The sequence below is a fragment of the Macaca nemestrina genome, chromosome 14 (assembly GCF_043159975.1).
Source record: "Macaca nemestrina isolate mMacNem1 chromosome 14, mMacNem.hap1, whole genome shotgun sequence".
Taxonomy (NCBI): Eukaryota; Metazoa; Chordata; class Mammalia; order Primates; family Cercopithecidae; genus Macaca; species Macaca nemestrina.
The window spans coordinates 91,570,133-91,592,081 of record NC_092138.1 but is presented as its reverse complement, the minus strand read 5'-3'; the positions used below and the strand labels follow the sequence as shown (position 1 = coordinate 91,592,081).

Here is a 21,949-nt window from a genome sequence, read left to right as displayed (position 1 = left end):
GCAAGACTCCGTCTCAAAAAAAAAAAAAAAAAAAAAAAACAAAAATTAGCTGGGTGTGGTGGCGGGCACCTGTAATCCCAGCTACTCGGGAGGCTGAGGCAGGAGATTCGCTTGAACCTGGGAAGTGCAGTGAGCCAAGATCACGCCACTATACTCCAGTGTGGGCAACAGAGTGAGACCCTATCTCAAAAAAAAAAAAACTTTCATCAGACACCACCTTTCCCTTTTATGCCAATATTATATAATGACTGAACCCCCCCCCCGCCCCCAGCTTTTTTATAAGTGGGCTGAGCTTTTTCTCCTTATATTTTACTTTTTATCAAAAACATTTAACTCTAAATTTGCTTGAATTTAATACTGGTTTTAAATATCTCCAGAAAAGATTATAGTAGCATAAACAGAAGTAAAGTTGCCTTCTTTCACAGTACCTAACTCTCATCCTTGTAGGGTCATCAAGACACCTGAGATAGCAAACTTGGCCTTGCTTGGCTTTGGAGATATCTTTGCCCTGCTGTTTGACAACCGCTACCTGTACATCATGGACTTGCGGACAGAGAGCCTGATTAGTCGCTGGCCTCTGCCAGAGTACAGGAAGTCAAAGAGAGGCTCAAGCTTCCTGGCAGGCGAAGCATCCTGGCTGAATGGATTGGATGGGCACAATGACACGGGCTTGGTCTTTGCCACCAGCATGCCTGACCACAGTATTCACCTGGTGTTGTGGAAGGAGCACGGCTGACACCATGAGCCACCACCGCTGACTGACTTTGGGTGCCGGGGCTGCGGGTTTTGGGTGCAACCTCTGTGGCAGCCGACTGCATGAACCAAAGTTCTCACCTAATGGTATCATCACGCAGTGCACAATCATTTATCTATGTTTGCCAGGGGCCAGGGCTCGGGGTGGGGGAGGGCTTGTTTTATTGACATACAACGCAGCATGCTAATGGGGTACACCATTGACTTCATTTGTACTTAGTTAAGTTGGTCAGTGTAAGAGGATGCATTTTGGGTTCATCTTTCTTGAGTGGAGTATTGGTTTTAAGTAAAGAAAGTTAAATGATCCATTAATCTGCTAATTGGTTGCCTATGAAATCACATTGTGTGTTATTAAAGCTTTTTACCATAGCCTTTTTTTCTTTTGAAGTTGAAGCAAAGGTGCTATGATGTTGTTACAGCAACTTTTCTTACACAGGGTTTAGCTTTTATAAGAGCCACTGTTAAAACTTCCACCAAATACCAGTTCTAAAGAAAGTCTGTCTTCCAGTGCAAATCTGATTCTGTAAATTGATTGTTAGCAACTCATTCTAAACCTTATGTCTTGGCAGAGTCAAGGTTGGCCATGTTTAAGATGTGAGCAAGTTCTGTAGTTTTTGTTTCCATGTTGGGGAAGCTAGTCCCCGACAGCCTGGATGACTGCACAGCCGTGCCCTGGTATAGCAGAAAAGAGCAGTGAGCTGGAAGGTTAGAGACCGGGCCTGTTACCCAGGAACTCTGCAGCCTCTCTGGGTCCCAGCTTCCTTGTCTGCACAGCCAAGTATTAAGCTCAGTGATTTCTAAGATTCTTTCTGGTCCTTTACCTACTGAAATGTGTAAAAGTTGGTAATGCATTTTTGTCTGATCCCTGATTCATGGTTTCTTTCTGGCAGGATAATATTTAAATGAAATGACTGATAAAAAGTTTTCTATAAGAACATCAATTATATGAAAAGGATGAATAAAAGGAAAATGTAGAAAATATAACTGATTTCACTTAGACAGTTTAAGTAATTGGTTGAAGAAATGCTGATAGAAGCCATGGTTTAAATAGGGACACAGTATGCTATATTAGAAGGGATACCTGAACCCAATTTAACTTCCTTCTTTGTCTCTAACTTAATCTGCATCTTCAGGCAGATTAACTTTCTCTTCTAATACCATCATTTTCTTCATTTTTTAAATGAGGGAATTGTCCTAGATTAGGGCTCATACACCCAAATGCCTAAGGGAGCCATGCCGGTAATATAAATGAGTAAAACGTTCTGGGGAAGATTGTGCCGTCCCCTGGAAAGTTGATATAACAGGGCAGTTATTCAGCTCTGTTTTATCATTAGGAGAAAGAAGCCCAGTGTTGGCAGGTCTTTAGATTGTTTCAGGAGGAGCTAGAAATCCAGATTTTTATTTGAAATCCTGGATTTTTAAAACGTTACAACTGATAAAATTTAATATAAGGTGAGCCAAACAAAACATGTCCCTGGGCTGCCAGTTTGTGTTGTCCTCCCTCTCTAAAGGTAGGTAATTTTGTGGTTCAGCAGTAGTAATGTTTGTTAGTGGCCACAATCAGGGAGAGAGTAGAGGGAGCAAGCAGTAGAAAAATCTCAGCCACTCTTCACCTGTCTTCCCTTGTATTACAAGGGTGGTGGGGAGGGACGTATTTCATTCACAGACCAACAGGAAGGTAGTTTGAAGATGAACATAAGAATTGGAACCTCAGTGACAGCTTATGTCTGGGAACATGAGCTTCTTGCTGACTCCAGTATAAAGCATATCCATCTGACAGGTGAGAAAAAGTGTTGCTAGCAGAGCTGAGAATGATGTAAACTCTAGGGTGGGGACCTGTCTCTTCCAGAATCTGCATTAGCATAGAGCCAGACTGTGGACCTCTGAGTGCTGTGAAGTTGATAGAAATTAATGGTGGATTTCAAGGACAGGTATCATTAATATCCATGTTGAAACTCTGTGGGGTTTAAGCAAAGGGACAATATCTTCCCCCCATCCCACATAATCTGGGTTTAATCCATCTCACATTGAGTTCTGTGCATGAGCTCTGCTTAGTACTCCTAGAAATAGAACCAGAATTGCAACTGAATCTGTTTTGCAGAAGCCCCAGGAGACTTTGGGCAATGATGAGGGTAAATTACTTTTTACTTTATTACTACTTTTTTTGAAATGGAGTTTCGCTCTTATTGCCCAGGCTGGAGTGCAATGGCACGGTCTTAGCTCACGGCAACCTCCGCCTCCCGGGTTCAAGTGATTCTCTTGCCTCAGCCTTCCAAGTAGCTGGGATTACAAGCATCCACCACCATACCCAGCTAATTTTTATATTTTTATTAGAGACAAGGTTTTACCATGTTGGCCAGACTGGTCTCGAACTCCTGACAGGTCATCCACCCGCCTTGGCCTCCCAAAGTGCTGCGATTACAGGCGTGAGCCACCGCGCCTGGCTGAGTTTTTACTTTTTATCGAGCCTGAACAGGTAACTATTACTGATCTAATGCCCATCCCCACCCCACCTCACTTTCAGATCTATCCAATAGCTTCAAAGAGCAAGTAATTATAATTATTTGTGGGAAAAGTTTTATTAAAGTGACAAACTTGAAGCTGTATATAGTGTGTTCTATTTCAGTTTTTAGTGGTGAATATAGAAGTCATCAAGGTGGTACTTGGTGCCGCTGGAATTTTTTTTTTTCCTAGGCAGTGTTGCTCTGTTATACAGTAGGGTGGAGTGCAGTGGCATCATCATGCAGCTGGATTTTGACAGCAGAACTTTGGGCAGTAATTGGAGTCCTAATGTCTGTTCTTCCTTATGGAGGCCTTTATTTGGCCTGAGATTTTATTTAACTGCTTTGTAGATGCTGGATATATTCGTACTGTCGCCAGTTATAAAAATGGAAAACTAGCTCATCCTTTTTGCAAAAGAAAGCAAAGTGGGGAATCAGAGTGAGAAGTGGGTAGGGGATAACTAAAACTATTATTTACTCTCCTTTTATTGCCTTTGAGAACTAGCTCATGCACACACTGACTTTGGCTTCCTTAGCGCATAGGGAAGGGAATTGCCTTTCCCTCTTTTGTGAATATTCTCATTTTTGAAAAATTCTAAGTCATGAGAAGATAAGCCCCATCCTTTCTTACAAGGATTGGATTTCTTGGGTGGCACTGTGGTGTGGTGGAAGCAAGGGGCTTCTCTCAGATTCATAAAGGCCATCATAACAACTTCGGGCTTCATGGTGGGGACAGGGATCCAGGAGAGCTGAGTGGATGTGTGACATTTCTAGTAGATTCTGTCATCATTCCAAAGGAATGATGATTCTGTCATCATTCCAGCTCCATTATTTGAAGTAAAACACATTGCCAAATCTGACTCTAACCTGACATTTTAGACCTATTAGAGAAATAGGAAGAAAGCCCCTCCAGTGGAAGGACTGGACTTGAAAGAAGTTCTGCAGGAAGGTGCATGCAATTGGATAGTGAAACGTGGGCAACATTGCTATTGAATTGTAAGGTTTGCACTTCATTTTTCATAGTTTAATTGCTGTGTTCTGGCTGTTGAAAACACTTGGTGAGGTTTGAATGAGGATTATATAATCATTCTAGTATTCATAGGAAAATGATTATGGCTCTCCATTTGTAAAACAAAAGAAATACTTTCGGAAACAGTATTTTAGACCTGAAGAAATTGTTTGTATTAGGTTAGGCATTTTGATCTAACAGAATCAGCTAAGGATAGTGGATCCTGGCTTTACACATTTCTTTGACCAAACCCAGCTGGCAACTTGAAGTTGTTATGGTGTGGCTTCCAGGTTGCCTAGAGGTGAATCCTACCGACATCACTTTTTTTGTTTGTTTGTTTTTTGAGACAGAGTCTTGCTCTGTCCACAGGCTGGAGTTCAGTGGCGCGATCTCAGCTCGCTGCAACCTTCACCTCCTGGGTTCAAGTGATTCTCCTGCCTCAGCCTCCCGAGTAGCTGAGACTACAAGCGCGTGCCACCACACCCAGCTAATTTTTGTATTTTTAGTAGAGACGAGGTTTCACTGCATTGGCCAGGATGGTCTCAATCTCTTGACCTCGTGATCCGCCCGCCTCGGCCTCCCAAAGTGCTGGGATTACAGGCATGAGCCACTGCGCCCAGCCCCAACATCACTTTTATAGCTTTCTGTGCCTCCTTCTGTGGGCCTTGGTGTATGAAGCCACTTGCCTTTCTCTGTAGGGAAGTGAGCAGAATCAGATTACTACTCATGATGCAGTCTGGGCAGGGCATACTGTCACCTTTGCCCATGGACACAGTTGTCAGGATAGGGGAGAAGCCCTTTAGGTCTGTCTTCTTGACACAGCTCTCCTACCAGGTTATGCTGGTGCTTTCGCTTGGTTTAAGACAACCAAGACCCTTGAGAATTACCCTGTCCTCAGATGGAGTGTCTGATGAAAAGAACAGATTCACTTTTTTGACAAAATGTGCATTAGCCATCTTTGGCAGTGTCTCTAATCGAAGGTTCCCCATGCCTGCTCTAGGAAAGTAAACTTTTTTCGGAATAAATCCTCAGATGGATTACTGAGTAGTCTTTGCACCATTCCCATCAGCCTCATCCAACTGAACGGTCACGCTCAGTGCAAAAAGCTGTTTTGCTGTCAAGATGTTTCAGTGTTTCTGGTCTTCCCTGGAACAGTTCAGTTGTTTAAATTTAGTAATTCAATCCTGACCAGTGTAAACCCACTTAATTACTGCAGCCTAAAGAATTCAGCTACTTCTACTCTTCATAAATGTGCCCAACCAAGTAAAGATGTGTTTTTAATATTCAACCCTGGAAAATTACTAATTCAGATGATAAAAGCTCATCATGTTTTGGCGTCTTTGTACTCAGATGGTGAACAGGCATATTTCACTGATTTGGACTTAGTGTACTTGATGAGAATGCTCAGGTTGAAGAGAGAGTTCTGTCACCAATCCAACATCTATAGCAATGCGGAAAAAGTCATCAACTCGTATTTCACTAATTTGATGTATGTTGTGATTTAGAGGGCGTGAAATAAGGTTTATATTTGAACTGTGTGGGGTAGGCGGAAGAAGGGATTGCTTAAGCAAATGGTGGAGTGATTGTGGAACAAGATGTCTCTAAGATGAGAAGCTATTTTCTTGCATCATAGAAGCACTCTTTTTACCCATAAGTGATTGTGCTAACTATAAATCATTTATATCTGTACATTAAAGCAGATTCTCTCAATTAGGCAAATTTGGTTAGCCAAGTCCAAATTATTGTTTGTACTTGAAAGTAATAAAGCTGCATCTCCTTAAAAATATATTCTGTAGTTAAGACTTGTCTTGCTTTTCCCCACAATGGCTTCAGACATTTTATCCAGCCAATTGAGGGACTTTTCAAAAGTCAGTGTATTTTTGAAAACGGAACAACCCCTTGAGTGATCTGAGGTGGCTCTGTTCTTTTACTGTTTCTACATCTTCTAGAAGGTAAACTCAACAATATAACCATTTCTGAAGGTGATCCAAAAAGCAAAAAAATAGAAGTAAAACTCTAGGAAATAATTTTGGTGAATTTCATGAATAGTTGCAAGTGAAGGGGTGGGGTGGGTAAACGTCCCATTTTGTAGGTTCCAGACCTTGGAATACTCTTCTTCTCTCTTACCCAAGGATGTGTCTATCCAGCACATCTTTGCATGAGTTCTTTCCTCCTCAAACTTACGGGGCTTCTTGTCATTTGCATACTATGGCCCTGCACCTTTGATCCCCTGACAGCATCATTAAGGGCAGATTGTCATTCCTGTTTTACAGATGAGAAAGCTGTGGCTTGGTAAAGTGATTCATTGCCTAGAGGAGTTGTAGTAGGTGGTGAGGCCGAAGCCCTGATTTTCAGCCCCCACAAACCTGGATTTTTTTCCATGTTTTCATGTTTCCTTGTCTGTTCTTTCTGTATTTCAAGTCTCTTCAAACCCCAACTGCTGCCTTCTCCCTCCACCACCTGTGTGCACGGTTCAACCTGTCTTATGCTTTGCTTCCAGGGAGTCTCCCCAGCCACATCTTTGAGCATTTACTTGGCTCTTGTTCAACCTTGGTAACTCGCCATTACCAACAGGGCACATCTGGATTCCTTAACATAATGGAGCCCTAGCTAATTTCTTCAAGCAAACAGTTCTTGTTCTTCTATTTATTCCCACCCTTGCACTTTGGGTGTTGATCTCCCGCTATCTTTAAAGCCTCTGCTGACCAGCATACCCTACTCCAGCCTCACTGAGCATTTTTGTGTAAGGTTAGTGGTACAGTTCATTTAGCAATAAATACTGTTGTACCTTTTGCAGTAGACAACTATTAACTTTCATCTTGATTCTCAATTTTTTTTTCAAAATACAGGTGAATACCTGGTTTCCCCAGCAACATTGTAAGATTGAGAGTAGGAACTCAGTGAGATCTTAACAAATTCCATGGATTGTCTTAAGAGCTATCTAAACTTGGAAGAAAAATAACTTCCAAAGCATCTAAAATTGAAAATAAAAGATCAGAAGCAAAATGAAAGATCAATTCCACACAACTCTTCCTCTCTCAGACTTCCCTTTTCTGCCATATCCTGTAAACATCTAAAGTGTTCTGAGTACATTTGGACAGAATATTTAATGATCACACTGTGATTAGACATGAGTAGTCCTTGCCAGTAGGATGTGCCTGTCCTTTGCATTTTAACCACATGTTCTGTGCTCTCTGTGGTAAAGATAATCTAACAGTAATAAAAACTTATGGAGAAAGTTACCCAGAGTTCCTTTATCATTATGATTTTTAATACTCTCTTCTAATCCTTATGTGCATGTGTATGGATTTATGTACTGCAAATCATTGTTTTGTAATATGTTCTCAAAAATGCGCGTTAGGTTTTTACAACTACCATAATATTTTGTAATTTTCCTTCATTACTGTAATTTGCTAAATCTTTTATGTTTTGGTAGATAATTAGGTAGTTTCCAGTTCTGCTTTTTAGAAAATACTACAGAGAACTTCTTTGTGCATATTTCCTTAGAACAAGCTCCAGTAGAAGACTTACTCGCAAAAACAATGGAAATTTTTCTTAATATTTTCTGTTACAGGTACAGAAGAGTGCTTACAACACACAGTTTTGTTGAATAGTTATGAAGTGAACACTTGTCTAACCACTGCCCAAGTCAAGAAAGAACATTTCTAAACATGTTTGCCAATTTAATAGATAGAAAGGAAGTATCTCAAGGTTGCTTTAACTGACATTTCTTTAACACATGACAACATATTTTTATGGTGGGGGGAGACTAGAGAGAAAATGACATATTTTTATGTGTGCTTATTTGTATCTCTTGAATTCTGTCTGCATCTTTTACCCATTTATTTTATTACACTTTCAAATACTTGTGAAAATATTGGTCGAGATGAATTATGGCTATAAATAAAATTTCACTAATCTAGTTATCACTGATTTAGAAATAATAGTTCAACCCAAGACATGCGTTGAAGTGTTCTTTGATTACATAGAAAGGATTTGTGTCAAGTGAACCTATACACAATCTGTTTACATACTATTGGTTTATATGGTACATCACAAATTATGCAAAAAGTAGATCTAGTAAGACCCAGTACCAAAGATTAGAGCTAGTCAACAATACTATTTAAAGGAAAATATGGACAATCATGAGTCAAAAGATTTTTTCCCCAAATTAACCATAATATATATTGAAGTTTAAAATGAATTCATTTTGGAAAGCAACCAAGCACAGATTCGAAGAACGTAGTAATCCTGTGTTTTATTTTTACTCAGTGCAGACTTGGGGGTGTCAGGTGTGCTTTTATATCTCAGCCTCTCTAAGTTCAGAGATTTTCCGTCGGAAACTTGTCATAGGACAGCACACGTTCCTGAGACTGTCGTTCGGCAGGTCTAGCCATGTAGGGCAGCTCTTGCACTGGTTCATCATGCAGACTCTAAGGGCATAAGGCTTAAACTATTTGACAGACGAACAGCAAAACAACACTTAAGAAGTCTGTGTGTTGGAAGAAATGGAGAGGTGGAAGTAATTAAGAGTTGCTTTTTTAGTTTTCCTCTTCTCCCTCACCCGACTATGTCTTGAGAACAAGAACCATGTCTCATCCTTTGTGCTTACATCACCTAGAACTACAAAGTAAACTGGAGGAAGGGATGAATGGCTTGATGGGTGAACGGGCCTTGGGTTGGTCTACATTTCTGTAATCCAGTGTTCACAAAATGTACTTTCCTTCCAGCATTACCTGGAAACTTTCCACCAGTATCACCTGGAAACATCAGTATCACCTGGAAGCTTGTTAGGAATGCTAATTATCAGGCCGCACCCAGACCTAATGAATCAAACTTTGGGGCTGGAGACCCACAGCTGTTGGCCATGCTCCCTAAGGGTGAGAACCCCAGCTATTATCTAGCCTGTTCTGCCACCTAGTGGAAAGTTTGGGAGTTGCATCTGGTGATGAGAGCCAGATTCTGTTGCTGTTGAAGACATTTAATTATACCAAGGACTTTCTTGCACTTAAGGTTACTGCACATTCTGAGACTGAGTTTTGTTCTTGTTTCCCAGGCTGGAGTGCAGTGGCATGACCTCTGCCTCCCAGGTTCAAGCAATTCTCCTGCCTCAGCCTCCCAGGTAGCTGGGATTACAGGCGCACACCACCATGCCCAGCTAATTTTTATTTTTAGTAGAGATGGGGTTTCACCATGTTGGCCAGGGTGGTCTCAAACTCCTGACCTCAGGTGATCCGCCCACCTCGGCCTCCCAAAGTGTTGGCATTACAGGAGTGAGCCACCACACCCGGCCTGAATGTGTTCTAATACTGTACTTGCCTTCTACTTTATTTCCAGTTATCACAGGGCATGTCATGTCAAGACATCAGTAGGCAGCAGAAGGAACTGTCAACAGAGTAAATAGACAATCTACAGAATGGGAGAAAATATTTGCATACTATGTATCTGACAAAGGTCTAATATTCAGCATCTATAAGGATCCTAGCAAATCTACAGGAAAAAATAAAAAAAAAACATTAAAAAGTGGGCAAAGGACATGAACACTTTTCAAAAGAAGACATACCTGTGTCCAAAAAAAGCATATTAAAGCTCAATATCACTGATCATTAGAGAAATGCAAATCAAAACCACACCAGTCAGAATAGCTATTATTAAAAAGTCAAAAAACAACATGGCCAGGTGTGGTGACTCACACCTGTAATCTCAGAACTTTGGGAGTCTGAGGCTGGTGGATTGCTTGAGCCCAGGAGTTGGAGACCAGCCTGGGTAACATGGGGAAACTGCATCTCTACAGAAAATACAAAAATTAGCCGGATGTGGCGACATGCGCACATAGTCCCAGCCATTCGGGAGGCTAAGATGGGAAAATTGCTTGAGCCGGGAAGGCATAGGTTGCAGTGAGCCATGATTATGCTACTGCACTGCAGCCTGGGTGACAAAGCAGGACTCCGTTTCAAAAAAAAAAAAAAGTTGGCCAGGCCAGGTGGCTCATGCTTTAATCCCAACACTTTGAGAGGCAGAGGTGGGTGGATCACCTGAGGATAGGAGTTTGACACCAGCCTGGCCAACATGGTGAAAACCCATCTCTATTAAAAATACGAAAAAGCCGGACGTGGTGGTGGGCGCCTGTAATCCTCGTTACTCAGGAGGCTGAGTTAGAAGAATAGCTTGAACCTGAGAGGCGGAGGTTACAGTGAGCCGAGATCATGCCACTGCACTCTTGCCTGGGCAACACAGTGACAGTTTGTCGTCTAAAAAAAAAAAAAACTTTGGAGAGGTGGAGAAAAGGGATACATATACACTGTTGGTGGGAGTGTAAAGGGAGTGTAAATTAGTTCAACCATTGTGGAAAGCAGTGTGGTGATTCCTCAAAGAGCTTAAAAACCAGAACTGCCATTCAACCCAGCAATCCCACTACTGGGTATATGCCCAAAGGAATATAAATCGTTCTACCATAAAGATACATGCACGTCTGCTGGGTGTAGTGGCTCATGCTTGTAATCCCAGCACTTTGGGAGGCTGAGGCAGGTGGATCACCTGAGGTCAGGAGTTCAAGACCAGCCTGGCCAACATGGTGAAACCCCATCTCTACTAAAAATACAAAAATTAGCCGGGCGTGGTGGTGTGCACCTGTAGTCCCAGCTACTTGGGAGGCTGAGGCAGGAGAATCGCTTTAACCCAGGAGGCGGAGGTTGCAGTGAGCTGAGATTAGGCCACTGCACTCCATCCTGGGCAACTTCGTCTCAAAAAACAAACAAAAAACCAGCAACTGAATAGCAAAACCAAGGACCCAAACAGTACTTTCAACAAAGCTAGGTACAAGGTAACCTCATGAGCCCCTGAATACAAGTGGTTGAGGCAAAATGCCTATTGCCACAAGAACATTTTTGTAAGAGGAAAATGAAAGAAGGAAAAGAGATAGTATATGAGAGGCCTGAGAACAGGAGAATCCAAAATAGGTAACAGGTGATCAATGGACAGTTGGGCTGCCAATCTGAAAACATCAGCTGAAGCTGGGAGAGGCGCTGTCCTCTCCAACAGTGGATGAGAACAAGGACCTAAGGCAAGAACGCCTGAAAGGGCTGGAGCACTGTAGCCCTTATAAACAGTTCAGACTGATTGGCTCTCTTTTAAGACAAGGCCCCACACCAGGGAAAACTGGGGCTAAAACTCCTGGGAGCAGGACAGCGACAAGAGAGGAAAGTAGAAGATGGCCGAGACTCAAGAAAGGATTAAAAACAGAGGCAGGAAAATCCAGAAAGCAGGTTGCAATATGTTTGAACTCCACACATAAACAAGAGAAGAGGGGCTGCTCTAAGAAGATTGAAAAGCTTGCCTGAACACTCATTCCAAAAAGTCAGGAAAACAAATTTTACATAAAAATAATATAAAAGTATCAAGATTAAATTCTGTACACAGTTGTTAAGAAAAAAAATGCAAAGAGGGAGCAGATTAACATCCTTACAGACAATGAAAACACACCATAAAACAGACCAAGACTAACTTACTTAAAAACAAATACATCAGCCTGGGCATGGTGGCTCACACCTGTAATCCCAGCACTTTGGGAGGCCGAGGCAGGCTGATCACTTGAGCCCAAGAGTTCAAGACCAGCCTGAGCAACATGGTGAAACCCCATCTCTACAAACAAACAAACAAAAAAAATTAGCTGGGGATGGTGGCATGTGCCTATAACCCCAGCTACTCAGGAAGCTGAGGTGGAAAGATCACTTGAGCCTGGGAGGTCCAGGCTGCAGTGAGCCATGGTTGAGCCAGTGACTCCAGGCTGGACAACAGAGTGAGACCTCATCTCAAGAAAAAAAAAATAATAATAATAACAGATAAACAGATAATGACTTAAGAGATAAAAGACAGTGAAAAAGAAAAATATGTTTAAATAAAAAGGAAATGAAGAGATAAACAAGATTTGAGGGAAACTGACAAATATTGAAAGCAGCAAAGATGAAACATACAGGTAATAGGAGTTCCAAAAGAAGAAAACCAAGCAAGGGAGGAACAGAACAAATGCCAAAAGATATAATTCAAGAAAACATTTCAGAAATTGAAAAAAGGTTGAAACTAAAATTGAAAGTATACCAACAGAATATACACCCTGAGGGACCAACATTAAAACATTCCATTAAACTTGTTAAACTTTAAATAAAAAGCAAATATTATTTGGGTATCCAAATAGTTGATGAGGAAAAATTCCTCTTAATAAAAGTATTCCAACTCTAAATGGGAAAAAGATAGAATATAACTAGTTTGCAACTCCTCTGAATAAATAGATAGGCATTGAGCATCAGCCACTCCTAAGATCTCAAAGAAAAAACAAATCATAATGTGTCTCCTATAGTCATGCCAAATACCCTTGGTAGTCTTGCCAAATGGACCAAACGTGGTTTTGAACCATTCTCTGAACCTAGGTACCAACTTGCAGGAAATGCCAAGGATAGAGAGAAATGTTGAACGCAACAGGAGTATAAAATCAGCAAAATCCAGACTGCAAGAAACTGCAGTAAATGGCCTGGGTTTTTCAACAGATACATTGTAAGGAAATGAAAGGGGTGGAGGAAGAATCCATAAATTGAAAGAGGCAGGGCCACGCCTGATGGCTCATGCCTGTAATTCCAGCACTTTGGGAGGCTGAGGCAGGTGGATTACCTGAGGTCAGAAGTTTGAGACCAGCCTGGTCAAAATGATGAAACTCATCTCTACTAAAAATACAAAAAAATTAGCCGGGCGTAGTGGCACATGCCTGTAGTCCCAGCTACTCGGGAGACTGAGGCAGGAGAATCGCTTGAACCTGGGAGATGGAGGTTGCGGTGAGCCGAGATCACACCATTGCACGCCAGCCCAGGCAACAAGAGCAAAACTCCGTTTCAAAAAAAAAAAAAAAAAAAAAAAAGAAGATACATGAATAAGAACTTAAGAAGATGCTTAACATCGTTAGTAAACAGGGAAACATCTAAATAGAATGGCTAAAATTTAAAAAACCAACCAAACCAAGTACTAGAGAAGACGTGGAGCAACTGGGGATCTCATACACTGCTAACAGGAATGAAAAATGACACAACCACTTTGGAAAAAGACGTGGCAGTTTCTTAAAGTTTAATAGACACCTACCATATGACACAGCCATTCCATTCTCAGCTTTTTTTTTATCCAAAAGAAATAGAAACATACATCAACACACAGCCTGCCCAACATGGTACAAACCCATCTCTACTAAAAATACAAAAATTAGCCAGGAGTGGTGGCACGCACTTGTAATCCCACTTAGGAGGTTTCAGTGAGCCGAGATTGTGTCACTGTACTCCATCCTGGGCAACAGAGTGAGACCCTGTCTCAAAACAAACAAACAAACAAACCCATACATCAACACAAAGATTTGTACCTAGATATTTATAGCAGCTTCATTTGTAATAGCCCCCAAACTGGAAACACCCCCAAATATGTATTAACAGATAAATGGATGTATAATTGAGATCTATTTGTTCAATGAAATACTAATCAACAATCAAAGGAAAAATTATCAATATATGCAATGATATGAGTGAACCTCAGAATTATGATGCTGAGTAAAATAAGCCTGATAAAAAGAATGCACACCATATGCTTCTATTTATACAAAATTCTATCTATAAAATTAATCTCCAGTGACAGAAAGCAGATCAATGGTTATCTGGGATGGAGCTGGAGGAAAGGATGACCACGAAGGTGCTATGGTCTGAGTTTGTGTCCCCCCACAATTCATATATTGAAATCTTAACCTTCAAGGTGATGGTATTAGGAAGTGGCCCTTCAGGAGGTGATTAGGTGGTAAGGGTGGAGCCTCCATGAATAGGATTAGTGTCCTCATAAAAGAGACTCAGTGAGTCTGTTCCCTCTTCTGCCTGGGAGGTTACTGTGAGAAGACAGGTGTCTATGAAGAAGCTGACCCTTACCAGACATCTTGATCAAGGTCTTCCAGCCTCCAGAACTGTGAGAAACAAATCTCTGTTGTTGGCTGGGTGCAGTGCCTCACGCCTGTCATCTTAGCACTTTGGGAAGCCGAGGTGGGCAAATGGCCTGAGGTCAGCAGTTCAAGACCAGCCTGGCCAACATGGTGAAACCCCGTCTCTACTTAAAAAAAAAAAAAAAGTTAACTGGGAGTGGTAGTGGGTGCCTGTAATCCCAGCAACTTGGGAGGCTGAGGCACAAGAATTGCTTGAACCCGGGAGGCAGAGGTTGCAGCGAGCCGAGATCACGCCACTGTATTCCAGCCTGAGTGACAGAATGACACTCTGTCTCAAAAAATAAAATAAAATATAAATAAATAAATAAATACATTTCTGTTGTTTATAAACCACCCAGTCTATAATATTCTGTTAATAACAGCCTGAACAGGCTAAGATAGAGGGGTACAAGGAAGCTTTAGGGGTGATTGAGATGTTCATTATCTTGATTATAGTGATGGTTTGACAGGTGTATACTTATGTCAAAGCTCATCAAATTGAATGTTTTAAATACGTGTAGTTTACTGTATGTTAAGTGTACTTCATTAAAGTGGTACAGAATGATTTCTTGTTCTTGCTTTATCTTTATTTTCCTAAGTTTATTTACCGCGCATGTTCTTGGTTGGTCTATTCCAATAATTTTGCTTCAGATGGTAGATGTTCGTCGTCCTCTTTTTACTGTGTTTGTACTCCTCAGGTGGCTAATTAGTTTGATCAATGAGCTCCTGTTCCCTTGAAGTTATCAGCCACTCTGCATGGCAACTTCTAGGGGAAGGACTGAGGACCAGTCTGTCTCTCCCTCTGGGTTTAAGGAGAGAGGAGATAAGCCCTGGTCACAGAGTGCCCCCCAGTTTTTTTTTTTTAAGAGATAGAGTCTCTGTCATCCAGGCCAGAGTGCAATGGTGTGATCACAGCACACTGCTACCCTTAACTCCTGGGCTCAAGCAATCCTCCCACCTCAGCCACCCGAGTAGTTAGGACCACAGGTGTGCGCCACCACACCAGGCTAATTATTTTATTTTATTTTGTAGAGATAGGGTCTCACTGTGTTGCCTAGGCTGGTCTCAAGTCCTAGCCTCAAATGAGCCTCCCACCTCAGCCTCCCAAAATGTTGGGATTACAGGCGTGAGCCACCACACCTGTCCAAAACCCCTCTTGATCCCTCTGGTCTAATCACATCTTTCTAGGTGAGAGTTATCCTCTGGTCAGGGATTTGCCCTTAAATTTGTACTAAACAGCCAGCAGTGATAGGAGGCGTCTTTCTGGGAAATAATCTCTTAATTTCACTTAACTTTTCTCCTTATTAGGGCATGTTGCTTTCCTGGAAGGCTGATCCATGTGGCCTGGCTATGCTGATGGTTTCTAAAGGGAAGAAGTAGGATGTAGGTAGTGATTGTCCCAAGACAACACGTGGGTGAGCAACAGCGACCTTCCTGGCCTGTACTCTCTCTCTACCGCCTCCATCAGCCCTTAACCCAGGCTGCCGGCACTTCCCTCCTTGCCCGTGAGTATAGAAATCATTGCAGACAGAATTCTGTCACCCCAGAGGCGGCTGCTTCTTTTTTTTGAGATGGAGTCTCGCTCGGTCGCCCAGGCTGGAGTGCAGTGGTGCAATCTCGGCTCACTGCCTCCTGGGTTTAAGCAATTCTCCTGCCTCAGCCTCCTGAGTAGCTGGGATTACAGGTGCCCGCCACCACACCCAGCTAATTTTTGTATTTTTAGTAGAGACACAGTTTTACCATGTTGACCAGGCTGATCCTGAACTCCTGACTTCAGGAATCCATCCGCCTTGGCATCCCAAAGTGCCAAGATTACAGGGGTGAGCCACCATGCCCAGCTGATCTTGTTCTTTTTTATGACTGCATAGTATTCTATGGTCTATATGTACCACATTTTCTGTACCCAATCTGCCACTGATGGGTATTTAGGTTGATTCCATGTATTTGCCATTATGAATAGTGATGTAATGAACATACATGTGCATTTATCTTTATGGCAGAACAATTTATATTCCTTTAGATATCTATCCAGCTGTGGGACTGCCAGGTCAAATGCTAGCTGTGGTTTTAGTTCCTTGAGGAATTGCCACACTGCTTTCCACAGTGGTTGAACTAATTTGCACTCCCACCAGCAGTGTGTAAGTGCTTCCTTTTCTCTGCAACCTGGCCAGCATCTGTTATTTTTTGACTTTTTTTTTTTTTTTTTTTTAAGACAGCGTTTTGCTCTTGTCACCCAGGCTTGAGTGCAATGGCATTATGTCAGCTCACTGCAACCTCTGCCTCCCAGGTTCAAGCAATTCTCCTGCCTCAGCCTCCCAAGTAGCTGGGATTACAGGCGCCCGCCATCCCGCCCAGCTAATTTTTGTATTTTTAGTAGAGACAGGGTTTCACCACTTTGGCCAGGCTGGTCTGGAACTCCTGACCTCAGGTAATCCACCTGCCTCGGCCTCCCAAACTGCTGGGATCACAAGCGTGAGCCACTGCGCCTGGCCTTGACTTTTTAGTAATAGCCATTCTGACCTGTGTGACATGGTATCTTGCTGTGGTTTTGATTTGCATTTCTCTAACAATCAGTGATACTGAGCATTTTTTCATGTGCCTGTTGGCCACATGTATGTCTTCTTTTGAAAAGTGTCTGTTCATATTCTTTGCCCATTTTTTAATGGGGTTATTTTTTGCTTGCACATTTATTTAAGTTTTTTTGTACATTCTGGATATTAGACCTTTGTCAGATGTATAGTTTGCAAATATTTTCTCCCATTCCGTAAGCTGCCTGTTTACTCTGTAAAACCAATTAGTATTCTTTGATGAGGTAGTCTAGATCTGAAAATTAGGTTCTGAGCATCATAACACTAAAGGCAACAAGAGCTTCAGAGAAGTGTAAAATAGTTTACTGATTCAAAAGCCAGAAAAAGAAAGAACTTTTAAACATATTTTGACAAATACTTTAGAATAATATTCATTCGAGTTAGCATTCAGTGAATGTGAGTGGCTGACATGACCCTGTTCTTAGCGTTAAGAAAATTGAAGTATAGGGAATCCTAAATAAGTTAAAATGATATCTTGCACCAGCTTAACAAGTTAACCTTTTTTTTTTTTTTTTTTTTTTTTTGGGCGATGAAGTCTCACTCTGTCACCCAGTCTGGAGTGCAGTGGCACTATCTTGGCTCACTGCAACCTCCACCTCCCGGGTTCAGGCGACTCTCTTGCCTCAGCCTCCTGAGTAGCTGGGACTACAGATGCGCACCACCACGCTTGGCTAATTTTTGTATTTTTAGTAGAGACGAGATTTCACCACGTTGGTCAGGCTGGTCTCGAACTCCTGACCTCGTGATCCGCCCTCCTCGGCCTCCCAAAGTGCTGGGATTACAGGCAAGAGCCATCGTGCTCGGCCTAACAAGTTAAACTATATTAATTTGCATTTGACAGTTGCATTTAACAGATTTGTATTAATTTGCATTTAACATTGCATTCAACAAATCCCACTGGCCTCCAGGCTGTACTCTGAGTATACTAAGATGTTTACCGCTTTGGAGTTTTTTACCTATTGTTCCATTTGCCTGAAATGGAAGTGTTTCTCCTGGATCTTCACAGGTTTTGCTACTTCTCAGTACTCAGAGCTATCCTCAAATTTCACCTTTGTAGAGAAGATTTCCATGACCACTCTATCTATAAGAACCTGATCTCCACCCTCAATCATTCTTGAACTCCATATTTTGTTTTTCTTCACAGCACTTATCTCCATATGGGATTATACTGTCCCATATATCTATCCATTTACTAATTGATTGCACGTCTTCGCCCATCTGAGGCTTGGGGCTTCTTCCATCTTGTTCCACAAGGCACAGTTCTCCAACACATGGGATAATACAATACTTGGTACAAAGCAGACACTCAGTTAAAGAACTGCTAGATTAATTTTAAAAATCCCCTGTGCATTGCCACGTCTGTCAGTTATCTATTGCTGTGTAATAATCTACTCTGAAACTTAGTGGCTTAAAATAATGATTTGTTATTTTTCACAATTTGGTGGGTTGACTGGGTCTGCTGGGCTCACCAGGCAGTTTACAATCACTGGTGGCTGGTCCAGGAATATGTGGGCTAAGACAGCTTTATCCACAAGGCTGGGGCGTCAGCTGGGATAGCTGGGCTTCTCTGCATGGTCTTTCAACCTAGGCTTCTGAACTCAATGCCAGAAGCCTCCCAAGAAAGCAAAGGGAGAAGCAGTGAGACCTCGAGGTCTAGGCTCCGGAACTCGGCAAGTCACTTCTACCACGTTCTCTTGGTCAAAGCAAGTCCAGAATCAAGGGGTGAGGAAATAGATCTACCTTTTGATGGGAGAAACTGCAAAACACCATGACCCTGCTTTTCAACATACCACATTACTCCACAGCAGCCTGCTTTCTTTCCTTCTTTTTCCCTCCCCTCCCCTCCCCTCCCCTCCCCTTCCCTTCCCTTTCTTTTCTTTCTGATAGAGTCTCACTCTGTTGTCCAGGCTGGAGTGCAGTGGCACAATCTCCGCTCATTGATAGAAACAGGATATGAGTGCTTCATTGATTCATTCATTCAAAAAATATTTGTTGCACATCTGCTACATGCTGTTTTCAACACACTAGATCCTGGTAATTAATGGTAAACAGACATGATTCTCACTCTTCTGGTGTTTACAGTATTTAAATTCTGCTAATGTTTGTTGGACATCTACCATACATTATACATTTTTTAAAAGTTTTTTCAGTATAGAGATGGGGTCTCACTATGTTGGCCAGGCTCATCTCAAACTCCTGACTTCAGGTGATCCACCCACCTCGGCCTCCCAAAGTGCTGGGATTATAGACGTGAGCCACTGCGCCTGGCCCCAAAGCAGTTTTCCTAGTTTGTAAATAGCATTAAAGAGATCATCCGCCTTTGCTCAGCCCAGTGCCTGGCAGCCAACAAGCCCTCGCTGCTGGTCCGGTGATGAATGAATGTCATCAGTGATTGATTCCACAGTCTTCAACAATGTGCCACTTCTCTAGACATATTGGCCTATACTGTCCCCTAGTGGAATTTGAGGATTGGTACATCCCACCTGAGACCTGGGATACATTCTCTAATGGGAGATTGAATTGTAGGAATCCAGGTTACAGATAAGGGCAGTGGCCCCTGAACTTTAGCACAGATACAAGTTATAGAGTGATCTTATTAAGAATGGCAGATTCGGCCGGGCGCAGTGGCTCACACCTGTAATCCCAGCACTTTGGGAGGCCGAAGCAGGCAGATCATGAGGTCAAGAGATCGAGACCATCCTGGCCAACGTAGTGAAACCCCGTCTCTACTAAAAATACAAAAATTAGCTGGGCATGGTGGCACGTGCCTGTGATCCCAGCTACTCAGGAGGCTGAGGCAGGAGAATCGCTTGAACCCGGGAAGTGGAGGTTGCAGTGAGCCGAGATCCGCCACTGCACTCCAGCCTGGTGACAGAGAGAGACTCTGTCTCAAAATAAATAAAGAAATAAAGAATAGCAGATTCCTGCGCTCTATCTCAGTAAGTTCAATAAGTCTGAAAAAGTCTAAATTCACTAAGTCCTAGCCCTTTATTCAACCTCTGTAATGAGTGGGTGCTCGAGGTTGAGGCTACAGTTGTGGGAAGAGGACCCTATGTTTAAGGGCAGCGAGATGAGCTTTAGAAAACAGATCTGTCACTTAGTCTGTGTAACCATGGGAAATCCACTTAATATCTGTGATTCTAGTTCTCTCATCTGTGAAACAGAATTAATGGTACCTATCTCATAGGGCTGTTGTAAGATTAGAAATAGTGCCTAGTTACAATGCTTAGTAGCTAAATTATAACTCATTAAGTGGAGGTTAACATTATTGGTATAGCACAATGACAAAGGTTCATAAAAATGTATAGCATTGGCCAGGTGTGGTGGCTCATGCCTGTAATCCCAGCACTTTGGGAGGCCAAGGCAGGAGGATCACTTGAGCCCAGGAATTTGAGACCAGCGTGGGCAACATAGTGAGACCCCATCTCTATACTGAAAAAAACTTTAAAAATATGTGAAGTGTATAATAGATGTCCAACGAACATTAGCAGAATTTAAATACTGTAAGCCACCAGAAGAGTGAGAATCATGTCTGCTTACCATTGATTACCAGGATCTAGGGTGTTAAAAACAGCATGCAGTAGGTGCGCAACAAATATTTTTTGAATGAATGAATGAGGCACTCACATCCTGTTTCTATCAGTGTGAATGTTTGTTTTCCCAATGTATATTTCTTTATAAGCACTGGATGTACCAGAAATTTGGTGTGTGTGTGTGTGTGTGTGTGTGTGTTTTAAGTTGTTTTGTTTTAAGTTCTCCAAGGACTTGCAGACACTTGTTTTTTGTGTATCTCAACACTGACTAAGCTGCCAGGAGTCAAGCTGTTTTTAGAAAAGTTCTTTTTGTTCAGTAGAACACTGACTACAAAAAGAAAAAGAAAAAAAAAGAGTTTTTTTGTTTGTTTGTTTGTTTTAGTTATCTAGTGATAAGAACACCAGCCTTGGAGACAAACTACCTCAGTTCAAATCTCAGTTCTAACTAGTTGTGTTACTTTAGCAAGTCGCTCACCCACTCTGGGCCTCAGTTTCCCCATTTGGAACATGAGGGAGTTTGAGGATCATTTCTAATGTGTTAAGATTCTGTATGTCTAGTTCAGTGTCTTAAATAATCCCTTTATCATAAAACTAATACATGTCTATTGCCAAATATTTGAAAAATACCAAAAGGAGTAAATAAGGAAGTAAAAACCACTGTCAATAGCACTCACACAGAAGAACCACTGTTGACATTTGGGTGAATATTCTTCTAGTCCTCTTTATAGCTATGGATAGTTTTTACCAAAAATTATCAGAACATACATTCCATTTTGTAATGTGCTCACTTAATATGTTAGCAGAATTTTTACATCGTCAGTGTTCTTCAAGAGCATGATTCTAATCTCTGTGGATGGTTGAATCATAATTCATTTAAACAATCCCTGTTGGATATTTAGGTTAGTTCTACTTTTTAGCAACTAGCCTTTATACAAATCTGTACCCACATCTCTAAATTTTTCCCCTTAGGTTAAATTGTAAAACTTTTTTTTTTTTTTTTTTTTTTAAATGAGACAGGGTCTCCCTCTATTGCCCAGGCTGGAGTGCAATGGGGTGATCATAGCTCACTGTAGCCTCAAACTCCTGGACTCAAACCATCCTCCACTTTAGCCTCCCCGTGTAGCTGGGGATACAGGTGCACACCACCAAACCTGGCCAAAACTTTTAAATATATCACCAAATTGCCCTCCAAGTGAAATTACACATATGTACACTCTCATTAGTAACATTTGAGTGGCTGTTTCCCCATGATCTCTCCAACATTGGTTATTGTGGTTTTTTAAAAGATCTTGCCAATGTCATGGGTAAAAAAATAGCATATCATTGTTTGAACCTAATGTTATTTTCATTATACTGTATTATTTCTGGTAGAATGTAAAATTGCATACACACTATTTTTACAACTTTGTAAAAATACATGGAACACACATGTATCAAGTGTGGAAAGAACAATAGAAAAATGTCAGTAGTTCTATGATGGGATTGTGATATAATTCTTTTATGTTGTAAATTTTTTTAATTAAAAAGAATCTCTGTAGCAGATGGCTACTTGTTCCTCCAAATTCCTC

At 41.7% G+C, this 21,949-nt stretch overlaps 1 protein-coding gene across 2 annotated transcripts in view; it reads left to right on the top strand.

The window, feature by feature from the left end:
* Positions 1 to 7,505, top strand: part of LOC105487137 (F-box and WD repeat domain containing 2) — a 35,089-nt gene extending 27,584 nt beyond the window's left edge. For both annotated transcript variants that reach the window (XM_011750446.2, XM_071078252.1), the window contains one exon: positions 448 to 7,505. In XM_011750446.2, coding sequence (XP_011748748.1) covers positions 448 to 736 — 289 coding nt within the window. In that variant the 3' untranslated portion in view covers positions 737 to 7,505. The remainder of the gene's footprint in view (positions 1 to 447) is intronic.
* Positions 7,506 to 21,949: the final 14,444 nt, after the last annotated feature.